The 19589-nt window shown below is 47.7% G+C and overlaps 1 protein-coding gene and 1 non-coding gene across 3 annotated transcripts in view; both read left to right on the top strand.

The window, feature by feature from the left end:
• The window catches only part of C2CD3 (C2 domain containing 3 centriole elongation regulator), a 124560-nt gene extending 106570 nt beyond the window's left edge, over positions 1 to 17990 (top strand). For both annotated transcript variants that reach the window (XM_037148643.2, XM_037148645.2), the window contains 2 exons: positions 2109 to 2220; positions 17217 to 17990. In XM_037148643.2, coding sequence (XP_037004538.2) covers positions 2109 to 2220; positions 17217 to 17375 — 271 coding nt within the window. In that variant the 3' untranslated portion in view covers positions 17376 to 17990. The remainder of the gene's footprint in view (positions 1 to 2108; positions 2221 to 17216) is intronic.
• On the top strand, positions 7946 to 8075 carry LOC119051758 (small nucleolar RNA SNORA11). Its single transcript, XR_005082986.1, has one exon. It is a non-coding gene; the product is annotated as a small nucleolar RNA SNORA11 (small nucleolar RNA).
• Positions 17991 to 19589: the final 1599 nt, after the last annotated feature.

Below are 19589 nucleotides of genomic sequence, written 5' to 3'. Positions count from 1 at the left end.
AGTGCCTGGAAGTGTTCAGTAAGTGTTAACTGGCAAGCAAGAGTGTAATATGGTCAGATATACACATTAGGAAAGTCACCCAGTTTCCTGTAAAGGGAAGATCGATCAGAGGAGACCAGGTAGGAAATTCACAATGATAAAAGATGAAGAAAGTCTGACCTAAAGCATAGACTGCTTTGTGAGGAAGAGAGGGGTAGGTTTGAGAGGATTCGGTAGGGAGGGGTAAAGGATGACAAAGAGGGAAACAAAATATGACTTAGAGATTTCTCCTTAAGTTACCTAGGTAGTGATGTCATTTACTGGTTAGGGAACCGCACATAAAGGTAGTTTGTGGAGAAGAGCAGATTTCCTTTGTGAACATGTGCCTGTAAGACATACAGGCCTGGAATTCAGGACAGGGTCAGCTGTAAAGATATTTGGAAATATTTGTAAAGATATCTAAATATTTGGAAATATTTAAGGGCAACAGGGAGAGCATGAAAAGGGAGGACCACACACACTAGACAGAGTCCTGAGGGTCAATCCATAAAGGGCAGGGAGAACAGACACCCACAAAGGAGCTGGTCAGAGGTGAAGGACCAGGAGAGAGGTGGTGTGGGAGCAGTTTCAAGTATCAGTGGTCAACACACTGACACTTAGGCCCCATAGACTATGGACTGACCTGTATTCACTGGCTTTAGCATTAAGGAGGACAGTGCAAAAGGGGGAATGCTAGGCAGATTTCAGTGGTTGAGGGAACCAGTGGAAGGACAGTGAGAACAAGCAACTTTTCCCCAGGAACAGGGAAGACGAGAGTAGCTGACCTTTACTGAGTGTTTGCTGTGTGTCATACCAGTCTAAGCACTTTGCATATATAAGCTCTTCATTCTTAAAACAAGAAGTACTATTATATTCATTTTGCTAGTGAAGAAACAGGCACAAAAGTGAGTTTTCCTGACGTTATCATTTAATAAGTAACAGGAGTTACTGTTGGAGCGGGATCTTAGAAAGGCAGCAGAGGATGGGCTGAGGGGCACTTCATTGTTTCAGACTCAGCCCTGAGACCCCTCCGCACAGCACCAGCGCCTGTCTGGCAGAGTCCGCAGCAGGCAGAGCAGCAAGAGCAAATAGGCCTATCTCACCAGGGCCTCTGAAAGAGAGTCAGAGATTGAACCAAAGTAAGAAATGATGCATTTCATTCATTTGGTAGGTATTTATCAAAAATTTGCCAGGTGATAGAAATGCGGCTATGAAAGAAATTACCTCTGCCCTCTTGGAGTTCAGAGTCTACCATGGAAGGCTGATGATAAACCAGTTTGAATCAGAACCATATTTAGCTTATAGAGCAAAACAAAAAATGAAACATCAAAATAGCCCCCTCCTTCCCCTCCCAAACTGAATCAGTGGTTTAAACAAATACTTGTTCTCAACACAGTGCTGGATACCTCCAGAAGATACAGTGGAGAAGTGGAAGATCTAGTATCTGCCTTCAAGGGCTCACATCCAGACTGGGTGGACCAGCTGTGCCCAATCAGGCAGAGTTCTCATTTCTGGACGTGAGCAGAGAACAACCAGGAGGACGGGCCCTCTTCATTACCAGGCATCTCCCGCCAGTCTAAGACACTGGCCCTTGGAGCCATTTTGTCCAACTGACTTCTAACAGCTCAGTTTTTGACCAGCAGGCTCTCAGGAAATATCACTTGCTACCTACCAGGTAGCTGTAGGGAAGTAGGCAGGTAACTGATGGAAACTATGCCATCTTTGCCTTTGAGAAGTTTAGGGAACATTGAAAGAAAATACATTGAGATTCCTATCAGACTAGATCATCAAGCACTATCCTGTTGTAATGCACACTGCCCTGGACTATGAGAGAAGGAGGGAATCACTGTGGGCTGAGATCTGGAGAAAGCTTCCTAGAGGGGGTAGGATTTAAACTGACCCATAAAGGAAGCATAGACTAGGATTTGTTAGGAATGGAGAGAGACTTCCAGACAGTGATAACTGCTTGTGCAAAGGATTCATGGTCAGAAATAGAGGGGGAACAAGTGGGTGTGATTGAGGTCAGTGAAGATGCGGTCTGACAAGTGGGAGGGTTTCTACAGGTTTGTGTCCCTTAACTACTATTGTAGCTCAGAGCCCATTATGGTGCCCAACTTCTTTTTGCCTCCCCAGCAGTTGGAGGCCTCCCTGAGGATGCTCTCACTCTCCACAGCTTTGCCACCAGCAACCACAACAGATCAGGTAAGAGACCGTCCTCTCCTGTAGAGTCATCTCATCCGTGAAAGCATACAGACTGCAAAGCTACCCCAGGCTGGCATCCTGAAAAGGCAGTTGCAGTGGTCACTCTCCAAGTTTGTACTGAGCACATCCTGTGGGCCTAGCAGTAGGCAAGGAGCTCAGGAAAAATGAGGAAGAGCAAATGTATTAAGGGCAGATGTGTCATCAGTTAAGGTGATGTGGGAAAAACAATGCAGAAACATAAAAGCATAAGAAATGCATACCTCGTGCTGTGGGAGCTCCAACAAAGCAAAGGTGCGCGTATGTGTGGGGGAAGCTTCCAACAGGAGATAACAGCCTTAGGAGACCCAACAGATGAGTAAGGTCTGGATGAAGAGAACAATACCAGTGGTACACCTGCTTGTCGTTTACAAACACCTCAGAACTATTCATCATTCAGCTGAGTTAGGTGGTTCGTAAAAATCCCACTTCTTCTGTTTTCTGTCTTAGCACAGCGCCTGACCTTTCTTGAAGGTGGCAAGAAAAAAATAATGGTAACTACTTTTCTAATCACTCAACATATATTTATTATCAGGCATCATGCTGGGTGCTGAGCGTGCAATAGTAAATAAGACAAATTCCCACTCTTCATGAAACACAAATAGTAAAAAATTAAATATTTATAGATTGTGATGAGTACTGGGTCTGATAAAGAACAGGGTCTGAGGAGTAAGTATTTAAGCTGAAAGATCATCAGTGTGGTACTTGCCAGGTACCAGGTGTTGTATGAAGCACTTAACGGACATGCTTGATGAAGTACATACACACTTTTATCCCTATTTTAAGGTGAGATACTGAAGCACGCACAGTTATTAACTGGTAGAGCCAGAACTGGAACCCAAGTAGTCTGATTTCAAAGTCTGTGCTCCTGACTACTATAGTATAGTGAGAAGGAGCCAGCTGTGTAAGCAACTTGGAGAGCAGTATTCCAGGCAGAGAAAACAACAAATGCAAAGGCCCTGAGGCCAGAAGAGCTCGGCATGGTCTAGGACCTGCCACAGAGCCATTGGCACTGGGACTTAGAGACTGACATGATGAGGTTGAAGGTCCAAGTAGATCATAAGGGATGTGTAAATCATGGAAAGGAGTTTCAATTTTATTTTAAATGCAAGGCTATTCAATGAAGTGTGTTAAGCAGTAGATTGAGATCTAATTCAATTTTGAAGAATCCACCCAAGGTACTGAATAGAGAATGGGTTGTCTTTCAGATTCGGCAGCATGATGGTCATTGGTGACCTTGAAAGAGTAATTGCAGAGATGTAGTGGAGAAAGGAGCCAGAAAGTGCAGCTGCATGCCAAGCACTTCTCTAGGTCCTGGGGTGGAGTAAGCTGAAAGCCCTGGCCTCATAGAACTTTAAAAAATAACAAGATAACTTCAGAGAATAATACATGCCATGGACAACGTGTAGTTAGCTTATTAATTATAATAGCTAATACCTATTTAGTCCTTACTCTGCACTAGACATTATTCTAAATATTTGACATATATAAATGCATTTACCATATTTTGCTGTGTATAATGCACACTTTTTTGCCCAATTTTTTTAGGGAAAAATAAGGATGCACTTTATACATGGATAGTACTAAATCCATATCTGTATGTGTTTTTAATTCTATGCTTATGCATTAACAATGTAACTAGAAAGTAGTAGCAGTATCCATATGCAAAGTAGTACCCTGGAGAACGGTGATCAGTTTTGTTTCTAAATACAAATAAATAAATAATTGAATTAAAAACTTAAAATGAAAGATTTTTTTTCCTGAAAGTTTGGGCTGAAAACATGGGTGTGCATTTACATCTATTTGGCACATAGATCAACCTAATTCCCACACACCTCAGTTTTTATCAAATTTGTAAATTCTCTCCCAGAGGAGGAGAGGCGCCAGTCCCTGCCCAGGGACTCTGATTTTTGTGGCCTTTATTCCAAACTGCAGTTTATGGTCAGCAACTCATCTCTTTCCTCTCTGCATTTTCCCTTGCATGTCACATGCATACCCATCAGCATTTATGTAAAGGTCACAGGGCTATGTCCAGGCAACAAGCACAAGCTTGTAAGCAAGAAATCAGGGAGTGAAATACTTAAGTTCCTTATAAATGACATCAGCCTAATGTAATTCTTACCTAATGGGATGATAGCAAGAATTGCCCTAGAGGAAAAAAAGCAGACACTGTTAATTCCCTTTCCATCTTCCCTACTCAGCCAAGTGGGTGAAGTGTCAGTGAGTCATAGCCCTCAGCAGGGGAGGTCTGTGAGCCACTTTGAGCTGTTACCCCTCAGCTGTCAAGCAGAACTGCTGCTCCTGCCCTGGTGTTTCTGCCTTCGTAATGTGCACCAACTCCCAAGGGGCCATACTACTTACTGTCCTTGATCCATTAAATATGAGGTACAAAGTGTGGGAGAAGGAGAAGTAAGAATTTTCATTTCCATTAAAGAGCAAGTCTAGCTTTGAAAAGATAAGTCTCACACTTCCCAGCCTTTTTTCTTTCAATGAGCAAAATTTCATTGTTTCTCTGGTGATTTCAGGGTCAGCCCTCTCTTCTGGGTCCTAGTTACTAATCATCACCGTTCTGGGTAACTAATCATCACCGTTCACCCAGAACTGTCCCATCTTCAGCATCAAAAATCCTGCAACCCAGGAAACCTCAAGAGGTTGATCATACTCAGTGTTGATAGCCTCTCTCACTACTTAATGCACTTACAGCTTCATGTTTTCTGAGTCTCGTGCTCTTGGCCAGGTGCCCACTGGTGCTAGGTAACCTAGGAACCAAATCAAGTCTCTGTTTAAGGCACAACAAGTAGAGACACCAAAAAAAATTAGGAGAAAAAAAGTATATAGATACATTTTTTTAAAGATTTTATTTATTTTAGAGAGGGGAAGGGAGGGGGAAAGAAGGAGAGAAACATCAATGTGCGGTTGCCTTTCATGTACCCCTTGTTGGGGACCTGGCCCACAACCTAGGCATGTGCCCTGACTGGGAATCGAACCAGAGACCCTTTGGTTCGCAGGCCAGTGCTCCATCCACTGAGCCACACCAGCCAGGGCAGAATTATATATATTTTTAAACATTGAAACAGTCACTATGGGATAAATCAGAAGTATTATTGGGTTGGCCAAAATATTCATTTGGGTTTTTTTGGGGGGGTGGTTGGTTGTTGGGGGGGTTTTTTGGGGTTTTTTTGTTTGTTTGGTTTTGTCTGTTTGTTTGTTTTTTGTGGGGGTTTTCCGGAAAATGGCTGTGCTGCAATAGTACTTAGTTGTCTTTCTCTTCATCTGAAACAAGTTTGTTAGATTGTGTGGTGACAGCTGTCATATCAGTGTGCATTTGGAAAAAAAACATCAAAATTGGTGAATTTTTGTGTAGTCATTTTAATATTGAAGATGGAAGAAAATAAGAAACATTTGGCATATTATGCTTAATTACTTCAAGATAGGTAAAAATGCAACTGAAACACACAAAAAAGATTTGTGCAGTGTACGGAGAAGTGCTGGGACTGATCGAGTGTGTCAGAAGTGGTTTGCAAAGTTACGTGCTGGTGATTCCTCGCTGTACAATGCTCCGTGTTCAGGTAGACCAGTTGAATTTGATGGTGATCGTATTGAGACATTAATTGGAGAACAATCCACATTATACCATGTGGGAGATAGCTGACATACTCAAAATATTAAAATCAATAAAGTTATTGGTGGAAATGAAAAATGTGTCTTTTGTTTTATGGAAAAAACTAAACAGATTTTTTGGCCAACCCAGTATTAACTTCCTTATGTTTATAGTTTATTTTAGACCTAATTGGGGTTTATTTTAGACTTCAGCTTGGGGTCTCTGAAGGTCTTAAAAGTGGCCTTACTTGGAAAAATTTAAGACAAAAAAGAGTCTTTTGTATATTCACATATTTATTATTTCTTGTGTTCCATTCTTTCTGATTTCAGTCTAGGACCATTTCCCTCAGTGTGAAGGGGATTCATACATTCTAAAGGGAATTCCTTTACAATTTCATGTAGTGCAGACCTACTGGTAACTGGTGTTCTCAGCTTCAGTTATCTGAAAATATCTTTATTATGCCTTCACTTTTTAAAGTTTTGTTTTTCTCTGGATGTAGAACTCTAACTTGAATTTTGTTTGTTTCTTTTAACATTTTAGAACTGTCATTTCTCACTACTGATTTCCATCGTTGCCAATGAGAAGCAGCCATCGTTCTTATTGTTGTTGCCCTGAATGTAATGTGACCTTTAGCTCTGGCTGCTGAGATTTTTCTTTTTGGCTTTCAACAGTCTGACTACAGTGTCCAGAGTGGTGGAGGCAGCGGAGGGGGTAAGGGAGGGGGAGCACGCAGGCCCGTTCATCTTTATTAATAATGTCTGAGTTCTTAGGTTGGGTTATGTGGATTTACAGATGTTAATTCTTATTATGCTTCATAATTTACATGTGTTAGATAGATTCTTTGAAACATTACACAGTGAAATCACAGGTAACTAAAATTTTAAGAATGATTGAGTGTTGACAAAATGGAGACACCAACTGCTCCCATGAAGTTGGCTGTGCATATGGAGCAGAGAAACAGGCTTAGTGACTGGAGTGCCAGTGAGCTCGAGGGTCTGGGTGGGGGGCGTTGATTTGGGGTTTTTTGTTTGTTATTTTTTTAATTTATTTTTAGAGAGAGGGGAAGGGAAGGAGAAAGAGTGGGAGAGAAACATTAATGTGTGGTTGCATCTCATGTGTCCCCTACTGGGGACCTGGCCTGCAACTCAGGCATGTGCCCTGACTGGGAATCGAACTGGCAACCTTTTGCTTCACAGGCCCATGCTCAATCCACTGAGCTACATTAGCCAGGGCTGATTTTGGTTTTTAAATGTAGGATCAGCTACAGTTTTCTGTATGCTAATGCAATGATCCAGTAGACAAAGGGAGAACAGGAAGATGCAGTAGAGGGAGACAAAGTAGGCACAGTCAACAGCTCACAGTGAGGGGAGGGCAGGAGCCCTGTCTTGTACCTCCATTTGAGGATTCTATCTATTCTGCCTTCTTCTAAGGCCAGCCTTGTCCCTGAAGGTAAAAAAGGAGCAATTTGAGAGGCTGCTGGGCTCTTCTCAGCCAGTGTCCTGGGGCTCCTTTGCCGTAGCTGACCTACTTCAGGGCCAGGGCAAGTGACCCATCCTCAAAAAGAGAGCTTGTAAGTGCTGGCTTATTTGCTCTGGCTTTACCACAAGATCTAAGGGAAGGCCTAATTCTTCCCTCCACATTGTAATGATGCACCTGAGCCCAGGAACCTTCCAGACTATCTCTACTTCAAGAGTTTGTGGATCAGGTTTTTCCCCTCCATCCTCCATGTATAGTGGATACAGGTGTCTGTACGACATTCATCAAGTCTTCTGGTCTTATGAGTCTGTTTCCTCATCTGCCAGTTGGGGTTGTCAGGCCTCAGAGGGTGGCTGTCCTGTAGAATACCAAGTACCACACAGGTAGGGTATAGAGAGGCCAGCTTATAGCTCACCTTCCTCACAACAGTTTCATCTTATAGTTGTTGCCTCTTCAAGGACGGCAGGGTCAGCTGGACTGCCACACAGCCATCCGGCAGCACCGTTTCAGGTTACTAGTGAATCAGTCCAGTTCTGCTGCCTCTGCTTTCTCTTCCCTCTTGAAGAACCTCTTCACTGGGACAGCTTCCTGGTTTTATTTAAAGTTACTTCTAGGGTGTGCTCAGAGCAGGGGGCCTGAAGGAATGGCTCTTCAGTTTACAACACACCCAACAGGAGCTCGGGGTCACTGTGTGGAAGGGCACAGAACTCGTGCCCTTCCTGTGAGCAGACACCCTACATGTGTATTAAAAATAGTAATAATTAAAAAATAAAGTTTCTTCTGATTCTGTTTGCTTAGGCACTATGAGCAAACAAGTTCTATCAACTTCCCTAAAGGAGGAGGAAAGAGGGAAATGATGAGACAACGGTAATTTACGTGTTGTTCTCCCCATATTTGTGTCTTCTGCTCTTGTAGATGTTTCTTTAGGAAAATCTCAATCACTCCAGTTACTTCAGTTATTATTTGTAGTTTGACGACTCTCAAATCCTCAGTCTAGACTTCTCTCCCACGCTGCAGACACACATGGATCCAACTGCATCCTAGATGTCTTCGATGTGTTACATTCACTCTGTCCAAAACTTGAGCCTGTCGTCATCCTTTGCGTAGCCCCTCAATCACCTGCACGCATCTCAGTAAACTCATCCACCACTGCTGCCAGCGTGTAGGTGTCATCACCTCCTCCTCTTTTATCCCTCATGGCTCTCAACCAATCTGTTTCCAGAGCCTGTTAATGCCAACCCCTAAATACTTTTTGAATCTACTCGCTTCTCACCATTGCATTATCTAGTCCCACTCATCTCCACACTTTCCCACCACCATCCACTCCATCCTGCAGCCAGTGTGATCCCCACTGTAATCAGACTTTTGCCCCATTTTACCCTGGAGTGGGGAGGGACTCTCCAAGGTTGCTGAAGTACAAAACAACTTCCATATTCCTAAGCCAGTGATCCAATCCAAGTGCCCAACTTACTTGACTGCTCAGCAGCATGTGAAATAGTTGATCTCTCTCCTTTAAACACGTTCTTCACTGGTTTCTAGGACATCAGTGTCTCTTGGTTCTCCTCCTCCCTCATTGACTGCTCCTACTTGGCCTTTCTTACTGGGTCTTCCTCATTTCCCCTACTTGTTAGTATAGTGGCGACCCAGACCATAATCGTTGTATTTCTCTATTTACACTTGTTTTGTAAGTGACCCCATTCAATCTCAAGGCTTCAGACTTCCTCTGTATGCTGCAGAAGTCTTATGGTTATTTAGCTCAGCTCCTTCCTATAACTCCAGGCTCATGTGTCCAGCTGCCTCCTCAACATCTCCGCTTGGATGACTGATGGGAATCTCAAACTCAACATGTCCAAAACTCAGCTCCAGGCTTTATCTCTCAGATCTGTTCCTCAGTCCTTCCCATCTCAGTACACAGATAATTTATCCTTCTAATGTAGTTGTTCAGGCCAAAACCCTTGGAATTCTTCCTGATGCCTCTGTTTCCATTCTACCAGGAAATCACGGTAGCTCTGCCTTTAAAATATATCCAAATCCAGCCCTGGCTGGTATAGCTCAGTGGATTGAGCACGGGCCTGTGAACCAGAGTACCTCGGTTCAATTCCCAGTCAGGGCACATGCCTGGGTTGCAGGTCAGTTCCCAGCAGGGGACACACGAGAGGCAACCATACATTGATATTTCTCTCCCTATCTCCTTCCCTTACCCTCTAGAGATAAATAAAATCTAAAAAAAAAAGTTTCTAATCTTTCTATTAACATATATATATATATATATATATATATATATATATATATCTCCAAATCCAACCACTTTATCACCCCCACCATTATCACCCAGCTCTAACCCATCATCATCTCTTGCCTAGATTATTGCAGGAGCCTCCCAACTTGCCTCTGTGCTGCCCTCGCCTATTCAGTGTTAAGTAGACCATTGAATAAATCACATGATGTCTCTGCTGAGAGCCCTCCAATAACTTCCCATCGGTGGTTAGGAGAGCCAGAGCTGGGCCAGAGGAGGGAGAGCCAGAGGAGGGCAAGCAGGCCAGAGAGTAGGAAGGTAGTTTGGGCCTCACACTTGAAATATACGTCTTTTGACAAATGTATGAAGACATAGTCCTGAACTAGATGCAGGAGAAGACAGAGAGCTATGGCCCTTTCCTTTGGGAGCCCACAGTTCCTCAGGGGAGCTGGTTTTATATGCAAGTCCACCAATTCCTGCCAAACACTTACAATGCTTAAAAAGCTGGATGGGGTGCTGTGGGCCCTTCGGTCAGGGACCGTGTTCTTTGAGAGGCACTGGCCTCCAAACCATTCACTGTCTCAAATGGCATTAGCCTAAATTAACACTTAAATAAAACAAAGAAAATGGGTATAGGGAAAGGAAGACAGAGACACAGGGAGTGTCGAGTAGACTTCAACAAAGATGAAGGAAGGGCTTTGTAGGCTATGGATTTGGAGAAAAGAAGTCTGTCAGGGAATCAACAGAATTTGGCAACTGGGAGGTACAGACAATATGGGCTAGAGAGAAAAGGCCAGAGATGAGGAGGAGAGATAGGCCCAGACCAGAACAATCAAGACAGATAGGAATCAGAAACAAAGAACAAGAAGCAACCTATCATCTGAGCCTTGGCCTCTCTGCGGGCTACATGGCAGTTCCCACCATAAGATTTCTGTCTTATTCTCTGCCTTCCCACCTTAAGGCCAGGCTCTGCTCACATCACAAATGAGCCCCTGGATTAACCACAGTCTTGGGGCCAAAGGCTTTTTTTTCCTGAAGAGTGAGTGTAGGAGGCAGGAAGTCAGAGACAAGGACGGGCAGGTCGTCCAACGCCTCCCACCCCAGAGTTCTCACCTCCTTTCAGCCAGACCACAGCGTTTCAGACATTACCAGTGATCAAGGTGTCCGGGCCAGCTGTAGAGCTGAGAGTCGGCAGACCTGATTTCTGCCCAGGCTCTGCTTCTGGCTTTCTGGGGTCTGGGGCAAGGTCTCTGGTCTCTGGGGAGTTAACATAGACTTCTATCAGGCAGTTTTGTGTGGTGGTGAGGAACAAGGCCTCTGAACCCAGACTGCCCAAGTTTAAAGCTCAGCTTTCACCCTTACCTGCTGTGTAACTTGGGGCAAGTTACCTAACTTCTGTGCCTCAGTTCTTGTATCTGAAAAATGGATACAGCAGTAGTACCTGCCTCCTAGGGCTTGTTGAGGATTAACTGAGTAAGGTAATGTACTTAGAACAGCTCTTGGCATACAACACAGTAAGAATTATGCAAATGTTAACTTGTGATTTTTATAATTTTTTATTAAAATTTCTCTCTTAGGCTGTTACATTTTGGAGGGACTGGTTAGAAGGAAGTACTTAGGGGTAGAGACATGATCAGAAGCTTAGCACTGGGAGTGGGGTGCTGAGAAGGGCGCCCCAGAAGTGTGGAGAGCAGTGCTCAGGGCTGTAGAATTCTACCATGTGCTCAGTTCAGACCCTGAGTCAGAGGCCCAGGGCCTGCCTGCTGAGTCTTAATGCTGAATTTAAAGCTGCTGCTTTTCTCCCAGGAGTCCAAGGAAATTTTCTGTCCCTTGGTTTCCCTTCCCCAAGCCCAGAGGCATCTAAAAGATACATAATCCTGTTAGAGAAACATAACCACCCCCAAATCAACAGATAAGATCACCAGGAGTCCAAGAGAACTTCCTGAGTCCAAGGTCTTCTCTCCTTAGCCTGTGGGCCAGGCCAGATGGCTGAGCTGCCCTCTTGGAGCAGGAGGCCCTGATCTATTGGCTCATTTCTTTTTTTTTTTTTTTTTTCCTTTTTTTAAATCCTCACCCCAGAATATGCTCATTGACTTTAGGGAAAGGGGGAGAGAGGGAGAGAGCATCAAATCGGCTGCCTTTCGCACACACTGAGGACCAAATCCTCAACGCGTGCACATGCCCTAACTGGGAATCGAACCCACAACTTTACGGTTTACAGGATGATGCTCCAACCAACTGAGCCACACCAGCCAGGGCTGCCTCAGTTCTTTGATCCTCTAAGACATTAGCCCTCTGCTGAGCCAAGAGGAGACCTAAAGGTTAATGGGTTTCTGGTAAAGGCCACACAGAGCTTTGGGAAGGAGATGGGCTCCCTGGCCTTTGTGAAGGGTGTACAGAAGTCAGGGGAAACAGCTAGAATTGGCTGGTGTCCACCCTGGCCCAGAATGCATTTTGGCAGGAACCTCAAGGGAAAGTCCCACAGGTCTGCTTAGTAGGTTCTAGGCTCAAGTCGCCTTAGCCTCTCCTCTCCTGGGAGGAGCCAGGAGTTATAGAAGTATCCCTTTAACCCTTTCCTCTCAGGAATTTGGACTTTTGAGCCCTCTTACAGGCAGGGCATGGGTTCAAAAGGTTAAGGAGTCTGCATTAGTCAGGCCTCTTCATTGGGTAGGTGGGGAGACAGGCCCAGGGTAAGGAAGTGACCCCAGCCCTGTGGATAGTCGGTTGTCAAGGAAGGCTGCTCGGAAGGAGAGGGAGGCGTGAGGGGGTGGTGAGGAACCAGAGGGAGCATGTAGGTAGTGAGACCCCATGATCAGAGCTGTGATGTGAGAATGGAGTGTGAGCTCAGAGCAGGGACCCCAGCCATGGTGCGGCTGGGCTGGGTGGGTCAGATTTAGGATTTGCCTCTCAGGGCTAGGCCTCCGGTATGTGCATCTTGTCCTCACTTCCCCCCTGCTCTTGGCTGCAGCTGATAAGTTTGCTGCTCTCTTTAGCACCAAGTCCTAGTCCCAGCCTTTAGAGAGGACTCTGGGAGCCCCTCCCTACCCCAGGAAAAGGCAGCCAGCCAAGGGGGTGAAAGTTGAGAAAGACAGGCAGTTACATTGAGCCCTCACTTGTCTCTGAAGCCACAATCTGTTGGCGAGCCCACCTAGCCAGCCAAAACCAGGCAGCTGTTTCCTTTTGGTTTTCAGCTCTGGAAAGTTTTGCTTCCAGCTCCTGAGTCGGTGTTTATATCACTTAGGGGAGCCTGCTCTGGCACAGAACAGAACTTCAGCCCTAGTGTCAGCCCCGGAGGCGCACTGGGCGGGGCTCAGTGGAGTGGGGAGAGCTCGGCCAGGCCTGGCCTAACACTGGGCACACCTTAAGGGGTACTGTACCCCACTTCTCTGCCTGGCTGAGGACAGCAGGCTTCATTCCACTCTCTCTAGCTGGTGTCAGTCAGCTGTAGCTCTAGCTTAGCACCTGTGTTTTGCAAGGTGTTGTGCCTGGCCAGAGCCTCGGTTACATCTGAGTTTGAGTTCTCAGCTTCGAGTAGACCTGAGATAGAGGAAGGCCAAGCAGAAGTTCTTAGCTCTGTTTGGCAGTGAACGTACTGAGACCCAGAGAGAGAAAGTGCCTTGTCCTGGAGTAAGTGGGGCAGTTGGGCTGGGCCACAGACCCGTGTTCCTCCACGCCACTGCCGCCCCGGTGCGGCGCCCTGAAGCTGGGGTGAGTGGGGGCACTTGCACCTGCCTCCCTCCTGGGCACATGTGGCCTTTTCAAGGCAATCCATCTGAGGATGGGAGTAGAGGAAACCCAAATTACAGTGACTTGGAAAAGATGCGTCACAGGGACATGGCCAAAGAGGGGACCACAGGCCTGGGTTACAGAGAACCTGTAGCATTATCTGCTTCTCCTGATCCACTTCCAGATGGGGAAACCAAGGCCTGGAGAGAAAGTGACTTGCCCAGAGTCACTTGGCTAAGAAGCACTAAGCCATGATTAGAACCAGCTCCCCAACCAGGGTTAGTTTCTTGATTTGAGGACCCCAGGAAACCCCTAGTTTCCCTGCCATCACCATTCCTTATTCCTTCCACAATGCTTTATTTTCACCCCTAAAGAGTTCCACCTTTGGCACTGAATGCTTTTTCGAGACACATCTATCTCAAATAATAGGCTAAAAGGCCTATTCATCTTCATGGCCTGGGTGCCCAGGTGCCCAGAAAAAAAGCAGGTTCTCATATTTGAAAGTTAAAGAATTTAACGGGAAAGCTGGGCAGAAAGTTAGAGAATTTAAGGGAAAGCTGGGAGCAGTTGGAAAGCCCCTGGCCTGCTACCTAAATACCCGCCCACTGGTATTTAGTGGAAAAGCCAGTTCTGTCCTTCAACCCAGGACAGTGGCAGGCCCCACCCCCACTCCCAGTTCCCTGAGGAGGCACAAGAGGAATTGTGGTGCGTTTCTCCGCATACATTTCGGAACTCGCCTCAGCAAGTGTCAGTGGCTCTCTCTGCATTTGTCTTCCCCTCTCTGTACCTGCTGTTCAACCAAGCCCATCCCCACTTCTTCCCGGCGAAGAAATTCTTTCCTCACACCTTTGCTCAAGTTGAGCCTTGACCTGGCACACACTGTCATCTTCCTTACTCAGATTCCACCTTTATATTTTGTCAAGTCCATTTGCAAAGTATTGTTCTGGGGATGCCACCCCACATGTGACACCCACTGTCTAGACTCCAGAGCCCCTACAGCTTCTTAATCTGATAACCCTGCTTCCATGAGGGGTCCTCCTGCCTCGCCCAGAAGGCTGAGGCTCCTGCAAATCCCAGGCTACAGTGGCAGCTTACCTGTGCCCACAGGGCTCCAGCAGGAGCACGGGGCACTTCAGAGGAGCAGCTGGTACATGCAGTACCAGTTTAACCTCTGCCCAGCCCCTCCAGGGTTGTGTGTTTTGGGTAGCAATCCTGATGAAGAACTTTTATTACTAGTCAAGATGTTTTTAAAACTCTGTAGAGGTCAACAAAAGCCAAATGCTGCTGAGGGTGTGTTCACCATCCTTCCACACCCCTGCCCTTCCCTACACACAGAGCCAAGCCCTGGTCCCTGGGCCTGGGCCATACAGATAAGGCCCCCTGAGTTGCTGGGTCTGGGTGTGGGTGCTGGGAGTTTGGCTGAACCAGCCACACTAGAGTTGTTGGCCCAGCCAGCAGATGCAGGCCTGTGCTCATGCTGTTCCCTCTCGTGGGATGACCTCCTGCCCATCCCCTTCTCTGCTAAAACCCTGACCTCCTCAGGTCCCACCTCTGCATGAAGACTCCCCGACCTCCTCAGCTGCTAGTCGTTGCTCCATTCACCATGCTCCCAAGTTCCAGGCCTCATCCCTGTGGTTGCTGGGTAGGTCAGCATCTATCTTCCCTCTAGCTGAGCAGCTCCCCAAGGACAGGAACTTTGGCTATCCGTTGTCCCTAAGAATTGATTAGGGTGAATAGATCTTTGGCTCCTGAAAGGTTTGATGAGTCACCAACAAAGATCTTTTGATGGTCAGTTCATGAGCTGAGATACTGGGCCCTTCTGATCATGGAGAGCAAGACCCATCGGAGCCCCTCCAAACAGGGGACGCTTCTCCTCTGTCAGAGGGGACGTGGAGGCCTGGTCTCAGGGATTGAGGTTGAGGACCAACATCTCCCTGGCCCCCTTTCACTGTAGCAGAGAAAGAAATGGAAATCAAGATACAACTGGTAACCTAGAAGATCCATCTGCAGTACAGCTAGATGACCGGAAGGGGACGTGGTGTCACTCCTAAGTCCTAAATAGCTCTGGAATGACAACCTTGGATCTTGGGAGTGGAGAGAGGTATGGGGAGGCTTAAGATGCTACGGAAAGGATGACTCAACTAAAGACTTGGCACGTGGTGGCTGTGACAACCACGGGTTCCAGAATGATGCTCGCTGCTAAAGGCGGTCTCCCCACCCAATTCAAGCCTCTGGTCACGTGACTTGGCCCCACCCATTCACTGATCTTGCAGCTACCAGACTCCTGTCTTGGACCTGGCCCAGTTGGAGTCACAAGCATCAGTCAGCTTCAGACCGTGTCCTTAGGAGCACCCAGTCTGGTAGGGGAAGGTAACAGGCAGTGGCTAGGCAACTGGCCTCCCCTGGCCTGAGGTGTTATGGGAGGCAGGGGCCTCCCATATTTTGGGAAGAAGAAATGCATACACTAGCAAAGGATTGGTTTCCTATTTCTGCTTTTAGCCCACGCCTGCCTGGAAGACAGAGCCTTATCTTCTCGTCTCTTCAGCCCCAGGCACCGCGTTGCTCTTAGTTCTCAGGAAACCCTGCCTGCAGGCTGTCAATGCTCAGAGGTTACTTAGTCTGCATACGCTCCCTTGGCATTCTGAATTCCAGACTGGCAAGGACCCTCAAGGTTGCCAGCCTCCCCCTCTTCCATGGGTAGGAAACTGACACCCAGGCAGTAGAGTGGGGATGCCCGACTTCCACTCCCCTTAAATGCCGGCTGCTCTTGTAATTCTTTCAGTAGGTCTGTCTCCCCTGCTTAACTCTGCTCTGTGGAGGTCAAGAAATGGTGTGTCCATTTTTGTCTCCCTCTCACAGGAGGCATTAGACAAGTTAAAGAAACGAAGGGAGGATTACTGAATGTTACTGATCCTAGAAGCACCTCTAGCTGGGCCTCAGTTTCCCATTAGCAATGAATTGCAGGGGGCAGGGAGGTAGGTACTCTCAATCTCTAGGGTCTCCACCAAGCTGCTTCTCCGTGCCTGAGGGGTGGTCCTGTGGGATCTTAGTGCTCCTTCAGCTAGTGAAGACCTCCGCTCCTGGGAGTGGAGGACAGGGAAGACATGTCCACCCCCAGGGCAGGTTTCTTGCTGTGCAGTCAGCTAGGTTTGCCTGTGGTGGCGACTCCCATCTTTTTTCGGCAACTACCTCTTCTCCCGCTGGGCCGCCACCTCTTCCCCGGGGCCCTGCTCTCAGCCAGCTGCCTGGGGCAGCTTTCCTGTATAGCTTTGGGTTCCTCATGGCGGGAACCTGACCCTGACTAAGCACCAAAAAGTAAAAGCGGTCGAGCAAATGAGTGAGTCACAGGGGAGTCCAGAGGACCACAGCAGAATGACCCTAATGCAAGCACCTTGAAGGCGGAATGAGTGTTCACCTGTCCGCTCCAAGCGGGAAGATGGTAGCAGGGCCATGAGTACGTGCTTCATACCACCTGGTGGCATCGGGAACTCCAAAGAGCCAACAGAGTATATTATTCACCGCCATCTCCCTGGAAGTTGGATATATTCCCAGGGTCACACATGGGACAGTCACAACTCAGAGGACAAACGCAGCTGCAAACCTGGCCTGGAGGAGACTGTCCCTCCTCCAGAGGCCTGGAAACAGTCTGAGCTACTTCACATCTTTGCTGTGCTACTCTTCGCTGTGAGACCTTGAGTTTATTTCCCCTGAACTGTGGTTGCCTCACCCATGGCATGGGAATGGTGTACCCACCTATGGGGCTGAGGTAAGGATTAAACAAGTCAGGTTTGTAAAGTGCTTCGTAAGCCGGTAAGTTCTGCACCACTGTTAGCCAAGGGACCAAAAGGTGAGAGGAATCAAAGCCATCTCTTGGCAATACCATGCCCTTAGTGCTAACCTAGCTGACTTCTTCTTGTCCAGGACAAGAGCGAAGCCACTGGAAGAGCCTTGTTCCAAAGGCCTTGTCGCCCCAGACCTACCTCGCTGCCTCCTAGCCTGCCTGAAGAAGAAACTCGCAGGATTGCGCGGATATTTTCTTCCCAATACTCCCAGAAAGACAAATGCAGCCCGAAAGACTGAAGGAAGGACCCACCTCCCACTGTCCCTCAGCCTTGACCAGCTTGCGGGAGCGGCAGGTCTGCCCTGGTCAGGGCCGTCAGAGCCCTGAAGCCACCATCGGCGTAGCCCATGGACACGACGAGACCCAGCCGGCACAGACGGTAGGGGCGTCCTACACCAGCCCCGTGTCCACCTGCAAGAACTTCAGCTTCTTCCTTCCGTGGTGAGGCAGAGGCTAGAAACAAAAGGATTCCAGCACCCAAGTGGCTCTCCTGTCTTTTGAAGGGACCCAAGCAGCCATCTTTTGGCTGAGAAACTCCTCCTCATGTCCTTGACACAGCATACAGCCGACAGCCCACCCTCTGCCTGTGATGGGCCTTTCTGCCTTAAAGGTTTGCTTGGGGGGCCGGTTGTAGATTGTGTGCATCATGCATAACTGAGGAAATGCTACGGCCACCTTCAGTTCATTTGCTTGGGAATAAGGGTATTTTATAGATATAAATTATTTGTGTGCTATGTTGAATTAATCAGTTTGAGAGGAGAGGGAAATCACCTCTCAAACATTTTGTCTGATTGTCTGAAAATCTAACCATGCTTTTAACTTATTGCTTTTACCTGGCTCTGAAGGTCATTGTTCCTGCCTTTTTTTTTTTAATAAAATCATATTGGTATTTGTATTCTGTGCACAGGTATTTCTTGGGTGGGCCACTGGACAGGGGTGTTAGAGATTCATTTCTAACAGCCAGAGAGAAGGCGTGACAGCCATGCAGTACCCTGGAGAAGCTCATCTGAAACTGGGGGCCAGAGTTACCACGAGACTTCTGAGCTCCCCAAGGATCAGGCTGGTCCAGATTAGGGTGACACCCACTATTCCTTTGTTGGTGCCTCCAAGCTATCAACAAAGTAAAGGGAGTCTCCTGGGATGAGCCCCTCAGAATCCCCCATCTCTGGGATGGGCAACTCTGGCTCTGCCAGACCCCGAACATCTGAGCAGCTGCTGCGGACCAGGCCTGTGGGGAAGACGAGGCACAGGTGTGCGGAGCGCCTGCGCGAGGTTAGAAGGGGGCTGACGTGGAGGGCCTGCTTGCCACCCCCAAACACAGGTCACTTCACTTCCTCTGAAAGAAAACAGCTCTATAACCTGCATATTGGGGTTCCCTGTTCGTAGTTAAACTGAAGCTCAATGAAGTTAATTTGCCTCTGTTGATCAGCTAGAAAGTAAGTCACCGCACAAGATACCTCCAAAGGTATTGCAAGGCTTCTGCACTCAGTGACCAAAACAGGTTACAGCCGGTAAGTGTTTTGAATTCAGGGAGTTTATGGGGGAAGCCCCGCGGGCTGGGGCAGGCAGAGAAGGCCGCCCAGAAGAAAGAAGTCCGGAGGTGAGCCCAGAGGCGAGCCAAGAGTGCACTCAGGCCACCTGCACCTGAGGGTACAGAAGAGACAGTCCGGCTCTGCCACTGCCCCAGTAGGTGCCCTCTGGCTGGACTCTCCCTCCATCTGAGCTTCGGGTGGCTCAGGTGTAAAATGGAGATAACAACACCCGCTTCTCGGGGTTGTCGTAAAGGTTAAATGAGATGACATCTGTGGAAGTGCCTCGCCTGCACTAGGTGCTTAGTGGAAGCTGAGGAGAGGTCAGCCCCTGCCCGTGCCACCCCACTCTTCTGGAGCAAATCAGTGGATAGGCAAGCGCACCAGTAACTGGGAGACAGGCAGGACGCGCCCCCAGAGGGTACAGGGTGATGCAGGAACCCCAGCGAGGGACAGGCTGCCCTCATCAGTGAAGTGCCCTCCTTCATCTGTTCACCACAGCCCCCTAAGCTTCGGCCTGCCAGCTCACCCCTGCCCAGAGCCTCCCTCTCAGGTCACCAGCCCAGAGATTTGAGGCCTGGGCTCCACCGCCCTTGAGACCACCAAGAACCTACAATGAAGAAGTCAGGGGCCCAGGCCTGAGAGGTTAAGCAGGTGACGACTATTCCTTCTAAATCCTGCTTCAGGTCCTATAAACAGCCTGATCACGTTGAGTTAGGATGAGGCCACAGAAGATACAAGCTGCCTCTACCCAGGCCGAGAGCAGCAAGCAGTGTCTATGACACAGAGGCACCCTGAGGGTCTGAAGCTCACTGGGTCCCCATAAGCTGGGTCTATTTCCCAGGGACAGCTCGGAGGTGAAATGCCTTACAGGGTCATGCAATGTTTGCTCCAGTCACCCCAACACTAGTCAGTGTCTCCCCG

Source organism: Artibeus jamaicensis, unplaced genomic scaffold (assembly GCF_021234435.1).
Source record: "Artibeus jamaicensis isolate MK-2021 breed Jamaican fruit bat unplaced genomic scaffold, CSHL_Jam_final contig_64, whole genome shotgun sequence".
Taxonomy (NCBI): domain Eukaryota; kingdom Metazoa; phylum Chordata; class Mammalia; order Chiroptera; family Phyllostomidae; genus Artibeus; species Artibeus jamaicensis.
The sequence above is the reverse complement of the archived record's forward strand: the minus strand, read 5'-3'. Positions and strand labels throughout refer to the sequence as shown.